This window comes from Penicillium robsamsonii (genome assembly GCF_028829455.1).
Source record: "Penicillium robsamsonii strain IBT 29466 chromosome Unknown utg000001l_segment0_segment0, whole genome shotgun sequence".
NCBI classification, from domain to species: Eukaryota; Fungi; Ascomycota; class Eurotiomycetes; order Eurotiales; family Aspergillaceae; genus Penicillium; species Penicillium robsamsonii.
This window is the reverse complement of record NW_026643219.1, coordinates 5,045,074-5,062,176: the sequence shown is the minus strand read 5'-3', so window position 1 is coordinate 5,062,176 and position 17,103 is coordinate 5,045,074. Positions and strand designations below refer to the sequence as shown.

Sequence of the window (17,103 nt, the reverse complement as noted above, 5' to 3'; positions counted from 1 at the left end):
TGAAGTGGTGGGGTGGAAGTAAGAAGGGGGAGGGAAAGACAGACAACAAGGCAAGACGCGAAACAGCCAGACACGATACGACATAGAGGTGGAAGGAACAATAGTGGAAGGAACTAACTAGTCAACATAGTCTAGGTGACGCAACCAGCTATGGGTCACCAACAGTATCATAATATAGACGCGTCGTAGAGACACAGAAAAAGAGAGGGTGGTGGAAAGAAGATGGCCATGAAGCCATGAACGATGAACGAAAGTCCAATCCCTCTAGGAGGGGATGGAAAATTGGGGAAAGGTGGATGGAAGGGTGGAAGGAAGATGGATGTAGGAGGAAAGAAAAAAAAAGAGGATAGAAGAGAGGAAAGGAGGGTGTTCATATGTTGAGGCCGGAGACTGAAGCTGGGGGTTCCTTCCGTATTGGGAAAGTAGGGCTGTCTCAAATAGGGAAAGTAGCACCTTCCCGAAGCTAACATGAACTATATCTGGGTTCTAGAGACGGCTATTTTGAGGAGATGCGATGACGAAGTCCAGAAGTCAGTGTAAAATCCCCAGTATCTCGCATCATGAGATATCGATATCCACCTAGGTGTATTGATCCATTCCTGTAGAGTATTGTAGAGATATCCAGCTATCTGTAGCCATCTATGGAGGTGGGACATGGCATCTTCTGCAGAGGGAGGCAAAGTCTAAACGAGACCCCATGGACATGTTAGCCAGATAGACTTCAGTCCAGGACCCGTCTCACACACGTCCGACGAAGATATCGACGGAATACCTTGAGCCATACAAATCGTACTTAGTGAATGGTGATGCAGGTGTCCACGGGACTGTACGGCAGACAATGCCGTCAAACTAGACACTAGAAAAGACATCGGAGTATCCCAATATACATACATGACCTTTGTACCTAATGTCATCTCTATCGAGGGAACTGGGTGTTCAGATTATCAGAGGCCTACGTCGTCAAACCTTGGAAGGCAACGGCCAAATAAGCGGCAGACTACTAGCAGATAAATAGAGTATATGGATATGATGTGCCGCGTAGTCTTCATCAGATGGTGAGAATGATATTCAGCACAGATCAGTAAAGGTTAATACAAGTTTATAAGCGCTGGTAACTGAATTGCCTCCGCGGTATCATGCATTTTGGTAGACAAGGAGAGAACGCATAACATAGCAGGGTATCAAAGTAGCTCCAAATGCCGATTCATAGTAGAAAGAAAGTACATGTAGACAACACGGGAGCCCACGTCCTGGCATCCGCGGAAATGACACTCATGAAGACTCCTTCTTGCGACCCTCGACGACACGCATAATATCCGAGGCGCTATCTTTGTCACCCTTCCTTTTCTTGGGGCCACGCTTTCTCTTTTTCCCGCCTCGTTCGTCGTCGTCAAAGTCGAGCAGTGGACCATCGTCCTCCTCTCCGTCTTCGTTGCGACTTCCTCCGAATCCCATATCCATATCTGCAGCATCCATGGCCTCCTGGCGGCGTGCCTCTTCGATGAAGCGCTTGTGACGAAGGGTTGTCTCAGAAGACTGGTCTGTTTCGCCCTCTGCCGAGGGAGAACTCTGTCGGAGGGCTGCAGCTCGCTTGAGGGCAGCAAGAATGGTTGGATCTTTGGTGAGGGGGTTAGATCTGTCGACAGGCTCCTCTTCTGCTGTAGTCGAGGTCGCAACCGCAAAGTAGTTCTTGGGTTTCACAGGTGCTGTTTCAGAAGTGGCAGGCTTCTTCTCCTCGCTGACAGGAGCCTTTTCAGGTTTCTGAGTGGCCGAATCTGCTGATTCGTCATCCTCATCGGACGATGACTCGTCTTCGAGACCAGCGAGAGGATTGTAATCATCACCAACACCGGCAAAGATGTCTTCGTCGTCATCCTCGGGTACCACTTGTGCAGCAGCACGGGCAGCAATTTCAGCTGGGACTTCCATACCGAGGGGTGTGCGACTTTTATCGGGCATCATAAGGTCTCCTGCGGCAGGCACGGGCGCTTCAACCGGCTTATCAAGCCACCTAGTTTTCCTCTTCGTATTTCCTTGCGCATCAGTGATGAGGAGCACTTCGCGTCGACGGCCAGTCTCGTCACGCTCCACAAACCGCTTCTTCTCGGGCTTTCCATCGCTCAGTTTCTTGAATTTTGAGCCAAGTATAGACTCCGGCGGCGGCGGAGGCGCGGCCGCAGCAGCCCGGCTTGCCCTCAATTCCCGCAGGATTTCATCGCGGGTCTTGGGCCTAGCAGGCGGGGGTGCCATAGTCCCCTTCTTCTTTTCTTTCTGAGCCTTAGGCGCAGCAGCAAGCTCCTCGAGTCCCTTCTCTTCCATCAGACGCTCGAATTCCTCGTCTATGTCTTCTTTTTCAAGAGGCGGCGCAGATTTTTCGGCCGCTTGCGACACGTCCTCGCCAGCTCTGATCCTTCTTAACAAATCCATATCCAGTCCTTTGACCATGTGTGTGCTTCCAATGTCACCTCCGACTCCGAGCTCTCGACGCAATTTGTCAAAGGTAGACTGGTCGATTTGTCCCAACTTGACCATATCCTCTAGTGCCTTGATGCGCGCCTCCAGGTCTGTGCTGCTCTCGTCCTCTGTATTGCGCAATTTTGCACGATCCTGATAGCCTGTCGGTAGCGAGGTACCCTTCGGCGCGGCAGAGGACTTGAATCGCTTGGAAGGTCGACTGCCTTCGTGGCGTTGCTCGAAGAGCTGACGGGCGAAGTCCACACCAGTGACTGAACGACTATAGTAATGCCACAGCTGTTAGCTTCCTCAGGAATCATAAAAATCTGGAAATCAAGCGACGTACGGGGTCATAGGAATACTGGACCGCATTCGCGATCCCAGGGACCCACCGGGGGTTGCGCCGCCACGCGATGCATCGCGGCCAGGCACTGGGCTCTGGTTCGTAGGTTTTGACGATGACTGGTCGGCTATTAGCCGGCGAAACTGCTCGTTATTCATGGTTCGTGGGCTCAAGTTGCTTGGGATTGAAGTTAAGAAAGGCTCATGTTAAGAGGTGAAGATCCGGCTTGGCACTGATAAGATAAGACTATCTCCGGCCCGATTGGGACCTCAAATTTGCCCTAAGAAGACTCCAATTCCTGGCTAGGTGAGCAGTTTGACACATTATATGTTACAAATTGAGCCAGGTTGACAGCAAGCATCCATGGTGTATAAATAGTGTGGTCTATACGTATACGTATTCATGCGGGAAACGAGTAAGCCGATAAATATAACCACGAAGATATGTCATCTCACTCATTAAAAGGCCCATGCACAACAGGGATGGATGGTTCTAGCAACTCCAGCATTTCCACCCTAATATGGAATTGAGGTGAAAGACCCAAGATGAACACGCAAGTGTCTACTACTCATTAGAAGGAATATACTGTGTGAACAAAATCCAGTAACAGCCTTGGGGGAACCAGTAATAGTACATTCACAAATCCAACCTGTGTGAGTTGGACGTAGCCTGGTATTAAGTGAGCCCATGGATGAAAAGTATGTTCGATATACAGTGAGAAAGAGACGAAAAAATGCGTAGTATAAATGCATGGCAACGAAATGAAACGAAAAAGTGGCTAAACACAGAATCGCGACCGTGTCCATTTCGCCATCAAAATTTCAAAAGGTAAGGAATGGATCTAAGCGTATGCACATCAACAATCGCAAAAAGAACCCCCATTTTTGTGTTCATTAGATAGTCTCCCAGCCTCCGTTGTTGATCTCCGACTCCAGCTTCCGGCTAATAGTCGCAGGGATTGAATGCGACAGCCAGACATCGCGCAGTAACCGGTCGTACCGCTTCTGGTTGAGGATAAGCTGGCGGTTGCGGCGGAGACCGGGGTCGACTTCACCGTGGCGGTCGAGGTAGGGCGCGTAATGCCAAGATCCGTTTGTGTTGTGCAGGTAGAGAACCGTGCATTTGCGAATATTGACGAAAAGACCTATGTTTTTACCGCATCTATTGTGGAAGACTGATTAGCTGGGGGGTATTTACAAACGAAGTGCGAGGGTATAATGACTTTTGAAGATGTTGGTTGCAGCCGCCAAGCTTATTTGTCATGCAGCAGACTGCCTGTGAGCAGAATATTTCTCCGCAGAATAAACAGATGCTGGGATCAGTGAGCTCCTTCTTAGAATTGGGGCAACGACGACGGTTTGCCTCTTCGATCAAACTATCGAAGTACTTGGGCAGGCCAACAAGCTCGAAGATAGCAGGGTGCGACAGACTGGGCCAGAGACGGTGGTCTTCGAAGCGGATCCCTGAGCGCGAGGCATTCCAGTGGAAGATCCATCCTGAAATGACTGCGTCGAAGGGGCTGTTTGTCTTGCGTGCGGGCTTGACAGACATGAGGATCTCATCAATTGAAGGCAAGTGAAGTGCTTTGGTCAGGCGCTCAAGCTCAGAGGTCTCCACATCAGCGAAACCTGTGTTGGGGAACTCGACGCCGTGCTGAACATGAAGAAGGATAACTGCCTTGCGCAGGAATGCTAGTCCATAGCTCGTAACAAGTCGCCGGACAGCAGTAATAATGCTTGGGGTAGCGGTCTCTTCTCCGTCTTTGACGTAACCACTCTCAGCAGGGAAGGAGGAGCCCTCGGCACGACCGACAGAGTTTGCCTTGAGTTCAGCAACGATCGAGTCGAAGAACTGCTTGGTCACTCCGAATTGTTCTTCGGATAAATCGGAAGCCATAATATGGTCCTCGGGGTGGGCGGCAAGTTCCTCCTTCAATCCCAGTGGCCAAAGAATGAAGGTGACAGCGACTTTAACAATCTCAGCAATGAAGCACATCCGCACAAGATGCCTGATATCAATATCAAGGACTGGAAGTAGAGACAGCGATGCTTCTGCGAGGAACACAAAGGTATCCACGGCGAGCAGAGGCTCGATGTTGCGTACATCATTGAGCAAAGCTGTGCCGCTCAAACAAGGGTGCCCGACAAGTAGCTGGCAGATCTTTTGGCGATGCATCTCTTGGAACTCATTTGTTGGTCGGTTTTTCGATGGTCCCGTTGAGTGAAGACACCCAACAGCAGCATATGTCAACACCGTTTCTGATAGAACGCGCAAATGGGTGAGTGTCAACGAAGGAATTGTGTCGAGTAAAGTCGAGCCAGGCTCTGACTCAACACCACGCTGCGCAATCTCCACTGCAGCGATGCTGAAACCAAAGCTGCGAATTAGAGAATCAGTATGTACAAGATCTTCATTGCTATTCGCTTCAGAAGTGTTGTTGAACATCGAATTGACATGGTTCATCTTGAGTGTCTTCTTGAGCCGCCTGTAGATCTGCAGCAGTTCCGACATAGGACTGTCCGGGGGACTCGGCACCTGTTGGAGTGGACTGGAAGGTGACAGGTCTTCGGTGGGAGCGAAAACACCTGGCATTGGCATACGCGCTGGCGTGATGAATTGTGAAGGAGCAGTTGGTGGGAAAGACGAGACCCTAAGTTGATCAATATTACTGGAAAGCGGGGGCACCAGTGTCTTTGACAAGTAGTCAATAAAGATGTCGGTGTATGCCTGAGGATAGGCCTTCTCCTTCTCCATGAGGACTGGGAAGTTTTGCTGTTGGTTCAAGGCTTCCTTGAGGCCTGACTGAATCCACTGGTCGAACGATTCAGAAGGACTGAGCGGAACGAGAGGAGACTCTTCCTTGCCTTTCCAGGTGATGGGGAGGAACGCATTTCCGAGAGCTTTGCAGAGAGGACAGACGAATTCCATGAGGTTAGTGTTCTCAGGATGGTTACGTGCAATCTGCTGGGTGTGTCGCCGCTGCGTCGCCGTATAGTACTGCTCGAAACAGGAGTAGTGCATTATGTGCCCACAGCCAGTAGTCACGGGCCCACGAAGAGTACTCTTTGCGTTGAATCCTTTACTCAGTCCAATCTTTTCACTGACGACTTCACCACCAGAAGAGTCAAGACGCTTGATGGTAGTATGGTTCTCCCCGGATACACCAAATGGTCGCAATTCTTCGGCGGACCTGTCCAGACTTGTAGGTGTTCTGAGCACCTCACGAATTCTATCGGAGTCCCTGATATCGGTCTGTCGCAGGATCGTACTATCTTGAACCAACGCAAATGTACCGTAGAGTCTCGAATCGTTGGTTTCTTCCTGGCACAAAATACATGTTCCGCTAGGGTACTTCCATAGCTTCTTTTCTGGTGTAGCGCCTGTGTCGGACTCGAGGTCGCTGAAATCTTCTTCGCCCCAATCGATGTTACCCTGGCTGTTCAAGAATTGTTGTTGCTGCTGCTGGAACTGCGCCATCACCTTGGCTTGCCTCTCCAGTGCTTGCTTCTTCTTGACCTCTTTGTCGTTGTCTGCATCAATTGCAGGAGAGTTGGTGTCAATTCGGTCGAAGGGGAATTTGAGAGACGCAGTTGCCGATGAATATGTGCGAGGGCGCTTTTGCCACAGACGTTTGAGTATGTGTCTAATTTTAGGGCCAGATGCGGTGAATTCAGTCGTGACTGAAATTCTCTCCAATAAACCGACGATGGTCAAATGGCCAGCCTTGATCTCTCGGGCCTTTGACAAAGCATTCCAGTTGAATGAATTAGAGTGCTCTTCTACCATATCAGTTTCCTCGGAATCATCCTCTAACACTGCTGCAAGGATAAGATGCAGAATCACTTGAAGGAAAGTCTCAACACGTGTCGGTGGGATGCTTGGTGTACACTCTTTCGATGAGATAACATATTCCAAGCATTGGTGAACAATTTGTGCAAACAGCATTGTTCCGGCGAATCGGGGGAGATCTGAGAACACGCCAAAGCTGATGGGTCGAAGTTTCGGCTCAAAAACAATGTCAGAGGCATTCTTGCCTGTCTTTTTCGCCATCCATTCCTTATAGATATTCTCTGCTTCGTCTCTTTGGTTCTTTGTGTAGTGTGCACTGTACGGATCAATAAGATCAAGATATTCGGGCTTCAATTCGAAAGTACCAGTGTCACTCAAACCCTCGGGCGGGCGGAAATTAGCGACTTCTTCCAACACATCTTGGAACATGTCCGAGTCTAGAAGCTTGTCGCTAAGGCGAGTCGAGAGGTCGGAGAAAGACAGCGGCTTGAAGCACAAGACATGAGCGATGTCACGTTGGATGTTTTCGTGAGTGAGATGAGTGCTGTCATCGATGGCAGTCAAAGATGTTCGGTCCGTCAGGAGGATCACCAGTAGATGAACGAATTCCTCTGCCACATCCACAATCTGGGTATCTTCGTATCCAGGACGGGGCATGTAGTTGCGGGCCATCCACTCAACCATACCAAAGCGGTGTGCAATGGAAGCAAGAACTCTGCTAGGATCACAGGTAACTAGAGCAGTCTGGAGAAGGAAGATATCTCTATAGTACGCAAAGTCACGGGAAGAGACTCCACGGTACTGCGACATTTGATGCCGAAGACTAAGACCATTGCGAACCCACATGCCAGCCTTCATTTGGGCTAGCCAAGCGCATACTCGAAGTGGATAGTCAAACATGGTCAGAAGCAAGTCCTCCGGTCCAAGGGTAAGCAAAACATCATCAACTTTACTAGGGTTGGCAGTCTTGGCAGCATGGATCTCACTCCTCGCCGCATTGGCAGCGTCAAAGAGAGCATCGCGCATAGTCTCGCTGCTAATGTTTCGACCGCATTCAATGAGCCACGACAATGTGTAGTGAAGGGCGTGGTGGAAACTGATAGATCCACGTTCCACCACGAATTCAACGACCCGATGGCAGGGCACTTGGCCAGAGGCGCCGACCTCGAAATCGAAAGGTGGCAGCAGCTTGAATCTTACTTCATCCTTGATTTCGGCCTGGTCGAATCGCATGCGTTCTAGGCCGGCTGAATGGAGAATCGCAGTAGTGGTGGTGGTCTCGATTGCCCTCAGAAGGTAGTCACCATTGTCAATTTCAGGGTCGCGGAAAGACTCGCAGAATTGGCGGCAAAGTCGGTTGATCTCTCGCATGAGAATTGACGCACTGATCCAGGCGTCTGTTTCGTATTCAACGTGTTCACCAACAGCCCGGACATTAGGGCAGATACCCTGCGACAGCTTGACGAGGTCAAGGAATTGAGGAAGATATTGTTCCTCAGTCCGCACACGGTGCTGGACATATTCAGATTGAAGAAGGTATCGGAGATCAAGGAAGAAGTGGTAGAGACGCCTGTTTGTAACTGAGCCAGCATCAAATGCCAGTGTGGCGTTGGGGTTGACGGATTGTGGTTCACCTACTTGTCGCGTGGTCAAGAAGGTATAGAGAATAGCCATCACCTTCGTGAGGAAGTTGCCTCGCACGACAATCTCTTCAGTGATGGAGGGGGTCGTGAGAAGCTGCAATGAAAGATTGACAATCGAGTGATCCGGTTCTCGGTCCGCGATAAGGTACAGTTGAGCCAGAGCTGTGTACAACGCAGACAAACGAAGACCCATGATGCGCTTGAACTGAGGAACATTGACGACAGTGCTGATGTAGAGATCACGCAAGTCGGTTCGTGTCTTCTTCCACAACCTCAAGTCATATAGCACAAGCCAGTCTAGGCGAGTACGGTGCCACAGGTCTTCATACGGAGGTACTTTTTCACCTGGAGCGGGAAGGGACGGTTGGACTTGCCAGTGACTGTCTGTGTTCAAAGGCCTGTGCCGACTCAAACCAGGGGTCTTGGGAATGGGGATATAGCCAGTAGGGGTAGATTCAGGGCCAGGACTTTGAGATTCAGACGGGCCTCGTTCGGCAGAGGACCGATCTGCGGTTTGAGCTGGTGCCGGTCGAGGAGGTGGCGGTTGGGTACCTGTAAGATTGGCGAGAATGCGCTCTGCTAGAGCAAGTTCCTCATCGGCACCTGCCAAGATCATATCTTGATCTTCCTCCTGATCACGAGTGAGTTCGATGTCCATTTCATCGTCATCTTCATCATCGGCGTCGTGGGCCTCAACATAATCTTCGTCCTCATCTTCGTCTATAACGTCGTCGTCAAGAATATCGTCATCGTCATCGTCATCGTCAGCGGTCAAGAGGACCTGACCATGGTTAGGCAAATTAATCATGAGCGTGCGACCTGGAAGGTTCTCAGTCCGTTGATGATCGTCAATGCCCTTCATGCCGATATCTTCGTTATATCCACCACTGCCCTTTTTCCAGGGCGAAAGCATTTCCTCACAGATGATTTGTCTGAAAATCTCATTGTCCTCGAGGATTTCACAGCCAGCAATATCGGCCAACCACTCCACTATCGTTGCGCACATTTGCTCGCGGAAAGTATCGCGTGCAGAGCGCACCGTGACGGTGACCTTAATTTCCTCAATTATCTTAGAAACACCCAAGAGTCTGTTCAGATCCTTCGAATACTTTATCACACTGCGGCCCATATCGTTTGTTTCATGAGCCCGCGCAAGGCCAAAGCTATCTCGTTCACGACAAGCACGTGTGACCTGATGAGAGACATCGCGAATTGTATGCTTCTCATCATTCCACAGCAGGACCGCAAATTCGGGTTCTTCCTCCTCCTCATCGCCAGCGCCATACCAGTCCGGACGCAACCGAGATGCCTCCTCATCTTGCCTAATGCCCTCTATGGTCTTTGGCAGCCGCAATTGCTCCGGGGAACATGAGATGACATCACAGAAATAGTCAAGGACACGGGATATAGTCAAGCGGATGGAGGCCACAAGCTCAGAAGGCAGTACCCGATGCGCCCGTTCTTTGCCCTTCGCATTACCACTATCGGTATGAATTGCACAGAACAGCGGAAGGCGCCATGCTTCGTCATCACCGCAGTCGCAGCAACCACAGTTTCCCGAGGAAAGCGAAATCTGATATTGATGTCCGGTATGATCTGAGGAATCGAAGCATCGACTGCACAGCACACATGTATCATCCGCGGCACATGTCACGCATCGGTATGTAGCTTCCCCAGCACGAAAGATATGACCACAGCGCTTGCCCCGCGCTGCCTCACTGTATTCGGCTCCTTCCCGGGCACCTTGAGCCTCTGCCAGTTTCCATGGTCCGGCCGGGGTTCCTTCTGGGAACAGCTGTTGTAATAAATCATTGTCGTGCCCGACGAGCGATCGGAAGAGAAGCTCTAGCAGGTCCTTCTCGGCAGCGGGCCCATAGCGGAAGTTGTGTCTCTTGGGTAAACGGAGAAGACCATCACCGAGTAGCTTCTCACACTCCCCGAGCATGAGCATGATTTGTTTGTGGCCGGGTTATCGTAGTGGCTACTCGGACTATCACAAGTGAGTGATGGAACGGAACGCCGTTGTCGCGACAATGCGCTCAAGGTAGTAATGGTCCGACACAAGTGGTTTCTTCACGGGTATGCAGGCGGAAAATAAATTTTCAAGTGAAGATTCAAGAGGTCGGCCGGATCGAGTAGGGTTCTCAGATGGAGTTCACGTTGCTCACACACTGATACTTTGGTGGGGGGAAGAAGAGCAACGGGTGAAGGTGGACCAATACAGGCGAGCAGATCAGCACAGATACGGTGAAGTCATACGCGATTCAAACTTGAATGTGGAGTTCTAGCGATCCTGAAGGTCAAAAAAAAAATACAAGAAGAAATCAAATTAGGAGTGTTTGTTGAGACCGGAAGGGAACATTTTTCGTTATGACATCGATGGAACCGGCCTGTCTCAGTAAACGCCACATCCACGCTACGTGCCTAACCACCTACAACACACCACTGAACACTTTGAAGTTTTAAAAAGAGATTGAAAGTCAAAATACAGATTTCCATCTATCGCGTACAAGCCCATATATGGGATGAGAAATAACAGGCACTAGCTTCGGTTGGTTTTTCCGTGCCCCTTTACCCGCGGCGGTAAAATATACCAAACATCACTTTCGGCAAGTCCGTTTACTCGTCATCCTCCTCCTTAACCATATAACGGTGCTTGATGTCCTTCCATTGGCGCTGTAAGGTCAGAGAAATAGTCAGCGTGGGTCCTAGCCTCGGGTATTGTAGTCCATCGGGAAAGAGGTTCACATACGCCCTGGTTCCAGCTGTCCCAGACCTTGTTGGAGGTAATATCGAAGGCACTGTTTTTGAAATTGCGTGGTCAGTATTCTGTATAAGGTGTAGAGCATGTCTTGACATGCTCGGAGACCGGATGTAACCCACAGCTCAAAAGCGAAGGCGCCGGCAAAAGCAGTGGTCAGGAGAACAGTGTTCTTGCGCATGAAGGTCCTATACACAGCGAAGAGTGCCTCGGTTAGATTTCAATTGGACAATTTCGATCGCGATCGTAGGACCTAGGAAGGGGAGACATGCGAGTAGATAACGTTTGCGAGCTGTCATGCGAGAGGTCAGTCAGTATTGGACATAGCAGTGCTAATAGGAGAACTGGAAGGAGGGAATATAGACATACGCCGGCCATTGTGAGAGATTGGGGTGTTTGCACACGACCTAAATTAAAGGATTGGACAAGAGGATGGGGCAACGAGAGTTGAAGTTGTGAGGTTGAAGTTGCGAAGGCTGAATCTGCGGGAATTGCCGGTCCGCTGATTGGCCGAGCCTCCGGCCTTCCGCACTCAACTTTCAAGGTCCGCGTCGTTTTTCTCCTTTGATCTTTAAAGATATTGATCTTTGCCTTGGAGCTTGACTCTGTCAAGTTGCTATCACATATTACTGTATTTTATCAGATTCATTACACAACTTGGACCTTGCACACCACCCACCATGGCCTCCAACGTCGCTAGGTCCGGCATCACCACCGATGCCCAAACCGGCGAACGATACATCCCCTCCTCAGTCCGTGCCGACGGTTCTAAACGCAAGGAAATTCGCGTGCGCCCCGGCTACAAGCCCCCCGAGGATGTTGAACTTTACAGGAACCGAGCAGCGGCAGCGTGGAAGACCCGCGCAAAAGGCGGGGTGCCGGGTGCGGAAATATTGAGCAGCGAAGACAACAAAGCTAAGACCGCAGCGATCCCCACACCCACTGCCGCTACTGCCGCCAGCAACAAGAACGCTAAACGCCGCGAGGCCAAGCGGAATGCGAAGGAAACCGACGAAGCCGGTCCCACTACTGAGGGCAAAGGCGCAGAGTCAAACAACTGGCGTGTCTCCGCACCCGCACCTAAGAAACAAGAAAAGCCTACCGAAGAACTTGTCGATCCTGAAGCTGAGAAGGAGAAGAAAGCCCGCAATCTGAAAAAGAAGCTCCGCCAGGCGCGGGATCTTCGCGATAAGAAGCAGCAGGGAGAGGCGCTGTTACCCGAGCAGTTGGAGAAGGTCATCAAAATTCAGGAGCTTGTTCGGCAGCTGGATGTGTTGGGCTTTGATTCCAATGGCGACAAGAAGAATGGTGACAGCAATGAGGATGCTTGAATGCCTTTTTGAACCTTCACACGCGGAGTCAGATGAAAGTCTAAATCCCATATCCATGTGTCGAGCATATGCCAATATGCATAGCGTTGTCATTAGGACTTCCTGCAAACACCCCGCGACATCTGCTGGGAGCCATCAAAGTATCCTACATCGTCGTGGCAAGTGATTGGAAGTGGGGCGTGAAAAACATTACCTATATGGCAGGGCACATTGCAACCAATCGGTTCCAGCCTTCCAATCGCCCATCGCTTCGCCTGCGAGGAACTCCGGATTCTGTCACATCTTCCCGTCATTTCCTCAATCGGGGGACTGGGTGCTCTTGCCCTTGATCCTGATGAGATCAAAACTGAATATGGCAGCCGACTGTACAAATGGTCAACATTTTGTGGGCCGACCATGGGCTGGCTGGCAGTTGAGTTAAAATTAGAAATTGAACATCTGATATCCGGCCAATGCCGTCGATTTCCAACTTTGAACAAGAAAAAAGACTATCATTACAAAGATACATTTATTATACATAGCTTGGACCTTCTCTCGTGTACATTCCCAAGTACAAGTAAGCAAACCCCACGAATCAGTCATACAGCATCAGATTTTAGAGTCAACCAGACGAACAGGAGGCATCACAATGCCACCCTGTAGTCTCCAGCGTTCATAATCAAAGGAAGTCCACGGGCGCCACGGACTGGGCTCACCATTGAGCCGATTTCTTCCAATGCCGTAGGTGGCAGATAGGATACCCTGCTTGACACAGTCGCCCACACCTACGCCATTATACCAGTTTCCTGCGAGAATAAGCCGGTTCTTGTACTCATTGCGAACTGTGTTCGAGAGCTTATACATGCGGTCCAGATGGCCGACTGTGTACTGGGGAATGGCATCCTTCTGGAGACGACTCCGTGCGACAGTTGGGGTATCAGTGATGTTCATGTGTCTCTTGAGCATGTCGCGGGCCATTTTCACTGCGGTGTCGTGGTCTGGATACTCTTCGAAACCATCCCAGTAATGTCCACCTAGCATAACGGTGAGTTTTGTTCCAGGTGCGGAATCTTGTTTGACTTCAGATGAATCAGGATCCGTTCCGTTCCCTACACTAGAGGACGAGGCGAAAATGACGCCAAGTCCACATTCTGGGTTCTGCTCGTAGGGTATGGAGCGCGGTATAAGGTATCCAAAGCCATCCTCCACAGGCAGAAGGTTGGGGTCTGAGTAATAGAGATTGACGACCATTGCCGTCACAGCGTAGTTCTGTTTGCGTAGTAGAGTTGGGGTCAGCCCTACAGGCCTGGCCTTTCCATCACTGGTTTCGCGCAGGACGTTTGCAAGTGAAACTGGAGGGATAGTGGAAATGACATATTTATAATCAAACGTCTTGGTTTCACCGTGCCCTGGTGACCGATGATCCATCTATTAACAGTCAGCATCACTCCTGGGGTCCAGGGCTCAGGGATATAGCATGACAGTGCAGAGGAATTCACATACCGCAACCCAATTATCATCAGTTAGACTCAAAGCTTTGATCTCCGTGTTCATTCGGAAGCTGATTTTTCCGGATGCTTCCAATGAAGCGATCAATGCTGCAATAAGCTGACCAACTCCCCTCTTAAAGGTGAAAGTACTAGCTCCACCTGCAAGGACTTCTAAATCGTGTTGACGGTGCACTAATTCAGGGCCTGCGGGTATGGCATCTATGGCCATAAAATCATCCATGTTCCGAGTTTTTGTTTTGGATATCGACCTGGAGATAAGAGACGCCGTAACTCCGCCAGAAACAAACCCACCGATGCCCCCAATGCCTCCCTCAAGGTTGCGGATGCTACCCAACAGCGTCTGGGCACTCAACTGATCGATATCACCAGCGTAGACTCCATGGTACACAGCGGAGACTAGGTTATCTGCAACATTGGGGCCAAAACGACGTCCGATGAAGTCCGCGACAGACTCATCCTGCGCCCATTCAGTTGGGTGTCGGGATGGAGCGAAGATATCCTTTACTATGCCCGAAGGGAATTTGTTAAATAGCGGCTCCTTCATAGTATTCACGAATCTGTCAAAGTTCTCCCCAAAAGAAAGTTCAGGCTTCGGCGCCGGCAAGCGAACGAGACGATCCGGGTAGTAGATGTAGCGATTCTGGGCCGCGGGGCTCGTCTTCGGGGTAACAATAAGGTCTTTGTACAAGCCTAGATTTGTAGCCTTTCACAGAAGTCAGCATATCAAGTCACCTAAATTCCGGGTATGTACACGAGAGCAATACTCACCAGGTAAAGCAGAGGGAGTGACCCTGGCAGCGAGCTCCTTAACGTCCGCGGCCCATACTCGAACACGATATTGCCACCATCGACAGGAATTGTTTCAGAGTCTATCCAGCCACCGAGCCGGTCCGTTTTCTCGAACAGGACAATTCTTTTGCATGTTGGGTCTTGCGCGAGTTGCCAGGCGGCTGTGAGGCCGGTGATGCCACCGCCAAGCACGGCGGCTGTGTATGTGCGTTTTTGACCATTGAGGAGAATATTCAATTGCCTTTGTCTTGGTCGTAGTGCTCGAGAGACATATGGTACCCGCATCTCTACCGATTAAAGCAAGGTTTGATTCGACGTTGGTTGGAGAATTAAAGCTAAATGTGAAGGTTCTCGGAAGCTTCCGTTCTTACTTAAGCTACGCGGGGGGGCAGGTGGAGCACTGGAGCTCAGGTCCCCCTACTCCATACAATTCCTAGTTTGCACAATGGTTCATGAGACATTCGCGAATTTGTCTTCGCGTTCGTATTATTCTTGTGTGAAGATCAACGGGGGAATCTATGAACAGGACAGATAATAGTATCTGAAACAAAAGCAAATGCATAAAGAGTATCAACGCCCTTCCCTCCAGCCATTCCTCGTTCATTGATCAAGATCGGATTGTACATATGGTATTCTTCGCTTCGAAAACAGACTGTTGTGGGATATTTGTTTTTCTGGGTTTTTGGATTTGAACAGTGGTTTTTCTTCATTTGGTCATGTCAGGCGGAGTCACGCGGTCACCTCATGGCTCTGAGTATTTTCCTCGGTATCCGGCTTGATTAACTCCTGGGGTCCATCCACATCCGTCACAAACTTGCGCTCGCTAACATGGTCTCCAGAGCGTGGGGTCCACACCTTGTCAGTGTAAGCACCACGTTGACCCTCGGCGTGCTTGTAGGTGCACTTGGGGTTCAGGCAGGGATTGAACTTGCAAGCAGTTTCGACATGTGTAAACTTGCATCCTTCGGTCTTGCAGTCGGCTCCATTGCGGCAGACTGGCATACTTGGGTGCTTGAAGTGACAGGTGGGATTGGTGCAGTGAGGGAAGAACCGACACATGGCCTCTGCTTGGTGGGCGGATCGCACTGCGGGTGAAGGGTGGCGTCCAGTGCATTTCTTGTTCTTGCAGGCTGCACCGAATGAGCAAGTATCAGAAGGATCGATTGAGGTGCCTTCGGGGGCGGCAGGTGATTGATGGGCGAACGGGCAATCCTGGCGCGAGCATCGTTGGTTGAAGCGACAAACACTGTCGGGGTTGCTTTCATCCTGTTCACCACCAGCTATGCCGTCCATATCCACATCTGCTCCTTCTGCGACTCTAGGTTTGTTGTAACCGCCGCCGCCGCGCTTTCCTCCACGGCCACCTCGCTCGACGCGATTGAAGAGCGAACGACCCTGAGGGCCATTCTGGGAACCAGCTTGGAAAGCGGGGTTAACAGCAGGTGGCATGAAGCCAGGCATGAATTGAGACATCATCCGGGCCTGTTCTTCCAACATCGACATAAGCTGCATCTGGTTCTCGGGGGTCATTTGCATCATGGGGCTCCCTGGCATTCCCATGGCACGGCCACCACGACCATTTTGCTGTCCGATGCCTCTCATTTGGCCCCGGCCATTGTGACCGATGCGCCCATTTCCTTGTCCGCGCACACGGTGCAGAGCTGCATCCGAACCACGATCCAGGTTTCGATTGATTTGGTTCAACATTCTTCCCTTGCCGCCTCTGCCATTACGCATCGCTTTCGGTCCAGTGGGGCTATCGAGGGGTAACGTCAGCATGTTGTAGACATTAGTAGAAAGGCATGGTAAAAAAAACCTACATTGACTCGTTTCCTGCCTCGCCCATCTCGGCATCCTGACCGTTAGCCTCTCCGAATGGCTGGGTCATCGCTTTAGAATTGTCGAATTCCATTGCTGAAGGGTTCAGCTGCCCCATAGTAGCATCGGTCGGGGCTGCAGCAACCCCATTGATTTGTTGATTGAGCATCTCGACTTGGGCGAAAAGCCATTGTGAAAACTCGAGGGCCGCAGTATCACCTTCCTGGAGACCGAGGAAATCGTTTGAGAGCTCGGTGGCGATTTGCTCTTCGGTCTTGCCGTTGACCAGCATGAGAACAATGTATTCGATCAGTGGTGACTCAAGGCTATCACTCCAACCCATCTCCACCAATTTTGGCTGGATGACAGTTGCGACTGCTTGCGCAAGAGGCGTTCCCAAAGTGATTTGAGGAAGCATGGCGAAGGCGATTGTGAAGTCAGGAAAAAGTGACGGGTTGGTGAGAAATTCACAAAGAGAGCAGTGCTGATAAAAGAACTTGCGCCACCCGATAAAGGCGTTTCGGATCTTATCGGCGCAACTGTCAATGAAGATGCGATGAAAACGGTATGTAGGAGGAGTTGGGGTTAGAAGTGAGTTTGATAGACCAGTAACAGGTTCTGGTAGAGAAAGCAAGACTTTTAGCAAGCAGATTGAAGTGAGCTAATGACCCGATGACCAAAACGA

At 50.5% G+C, this 17,103-nt stretch overlaps 6 protein-coding genes across 6 annotated transcripts; 1 reads left to right on the top strand and 5 right to left on the bottom strand.

Moving 5' to 3' along the window:
* Positions 1-1,272: 1,272 nt before the first annotated feature.
* N7447_001987 (uncharacterized protein) lies at positions 1,273-2,955 on the bottom strand (the record flags this gene model as incomplete). Its single annotated transcript, XM_057226263.1, has 2 exons — positions 1,273-2,734; positions 2,801-2,955. The coding sequence occupies 2 exons, from the start codon at positions 2,953-2,955 to the stop codon at positions 1,273-1,275; spliced, it is 1,617 nt and encodes a 538-aa protein (XP_057090279.1).
* A 735-nt stretch (positions 2,956-3,690) lies between these two features.
* Positions 3,691-10,180, bottom strand: N7447_001986 (putative ubiquitin-protein ligase E3 component (UBR1); the record flags this gene model as incomplete). Its single annotated transcript, XM_057226262.1, has 2 exons — positions 3,691-3,958; positions 4,020-10,180. The coding sequence occupies 2 exons, from the start codon at positions 10,178-10,180 to the stop codon at positions 3,691-3,693; spliced, it is 6,429 nt and encodes a 2,142-aa protein (XP_057090278.1).
* Positions 10,181-10,807: 627 nt separating this feature from the next.
* On the bottom strand, positions 10,808-11,448 carry N7447_001985 (cytochrome b-c1 complex subunit 9). Its single transcript, XM_057226261.1, has 5 exons — positions 11,360-11,448; positions 11,263-11,282; positions 11,113-11,178; positions 10,982-11,030; positions 10,808-10,905 (listed from the first exon to the last, which is right to left on the bottom strand). The coding sequence occupies exons 1-5, from the start codon at positions 11,366-11,368 to the stop codon at positions 10,849-10,851; spliced, it is 201 nt and encodes a 66-aa protein (XP_057090277.1). The 5' UTR covers positions 11,369-11,448; the 3' UTR covers positions 10,808-10,848.
* A 222-nt stretch (positions 11,449-11,670) lies between these two features.
* Positions 11,671-12,321, top strand: N7447_001984 (putative RNA binding protein Pym; the record flags this gene model as incomplete). The annotated part of the gene is made up of 1 exon (XM_057226260.1): positions 11,671-12,321. The coding sequence occupies one exon, from the start codon at positions 11,671-11,673 to the stop codon at positions 12,319-12,321; it is 651 nt and encodes a 216-aa protein (XP_057090276.1).
* A 588-nt stretch (positions 12,322-12,909) lies between these two features.
* On the bottom strand, positions 12,910-14,885 carry hem14 (oxygen-dependent protoporphyrinogen oxidase; the record flags this gene model as incomplete). The annotated part of the gene is made up of 3 exons (XM_057226259.1): positions 12,910-13,728; positions 13,804-14,514; positions 14,580-14,885. 3 exons carry the CDS (start codon positions 14,883-14,885, stop codon positions 12,910-12,912), a joined length of 1,836 nt encoding a protein of 611 aa, XP_057090275.1.
* Positions 14,886-15,329: 444 nt separating this feature from the next.
* Positions 15,330-16,836, bottom strand: N7447_001982 (mRNA-binding protein NAB2; the record flags this gene model as incomplete). The annotated part of the gene is made up of 2 exons (XM_057226258.1): positions 15,330-16,356; positions 16,421-16,836. 2 exons carry the CDS (start codon positions 16,834-16,836, stop codon positions 15,330-15,332), a joined length of 1,443 nt encoding a protein of 480 aa, XP_057090274.1.
* Between the last annotated feature and the right edge of the window lie 267 nt (positions 16,837-17,103).

What these genes read in the sequence shown, in the direction of transcription:
- N7447_001985 (XM_057226261.1), bottom strand. An exon ending in CTCGCAAACGTTATCTACTC is followed by an intron (nt 11,179 to 11,262) that starts GCATGTCTCCCC and finishes CGCTGTGTATAG; the next exon opens with GACCTTCATGCGCAAGAACA. An exon ending in GGGACAGCTGGAACCAGGGC is followed by an intron (nt 10,906 to 10,981) that starts GTATGTGAACCT and finishes CTGACCTTACAG; the next exon opens with CGCCAATGGAAGGACATCAA.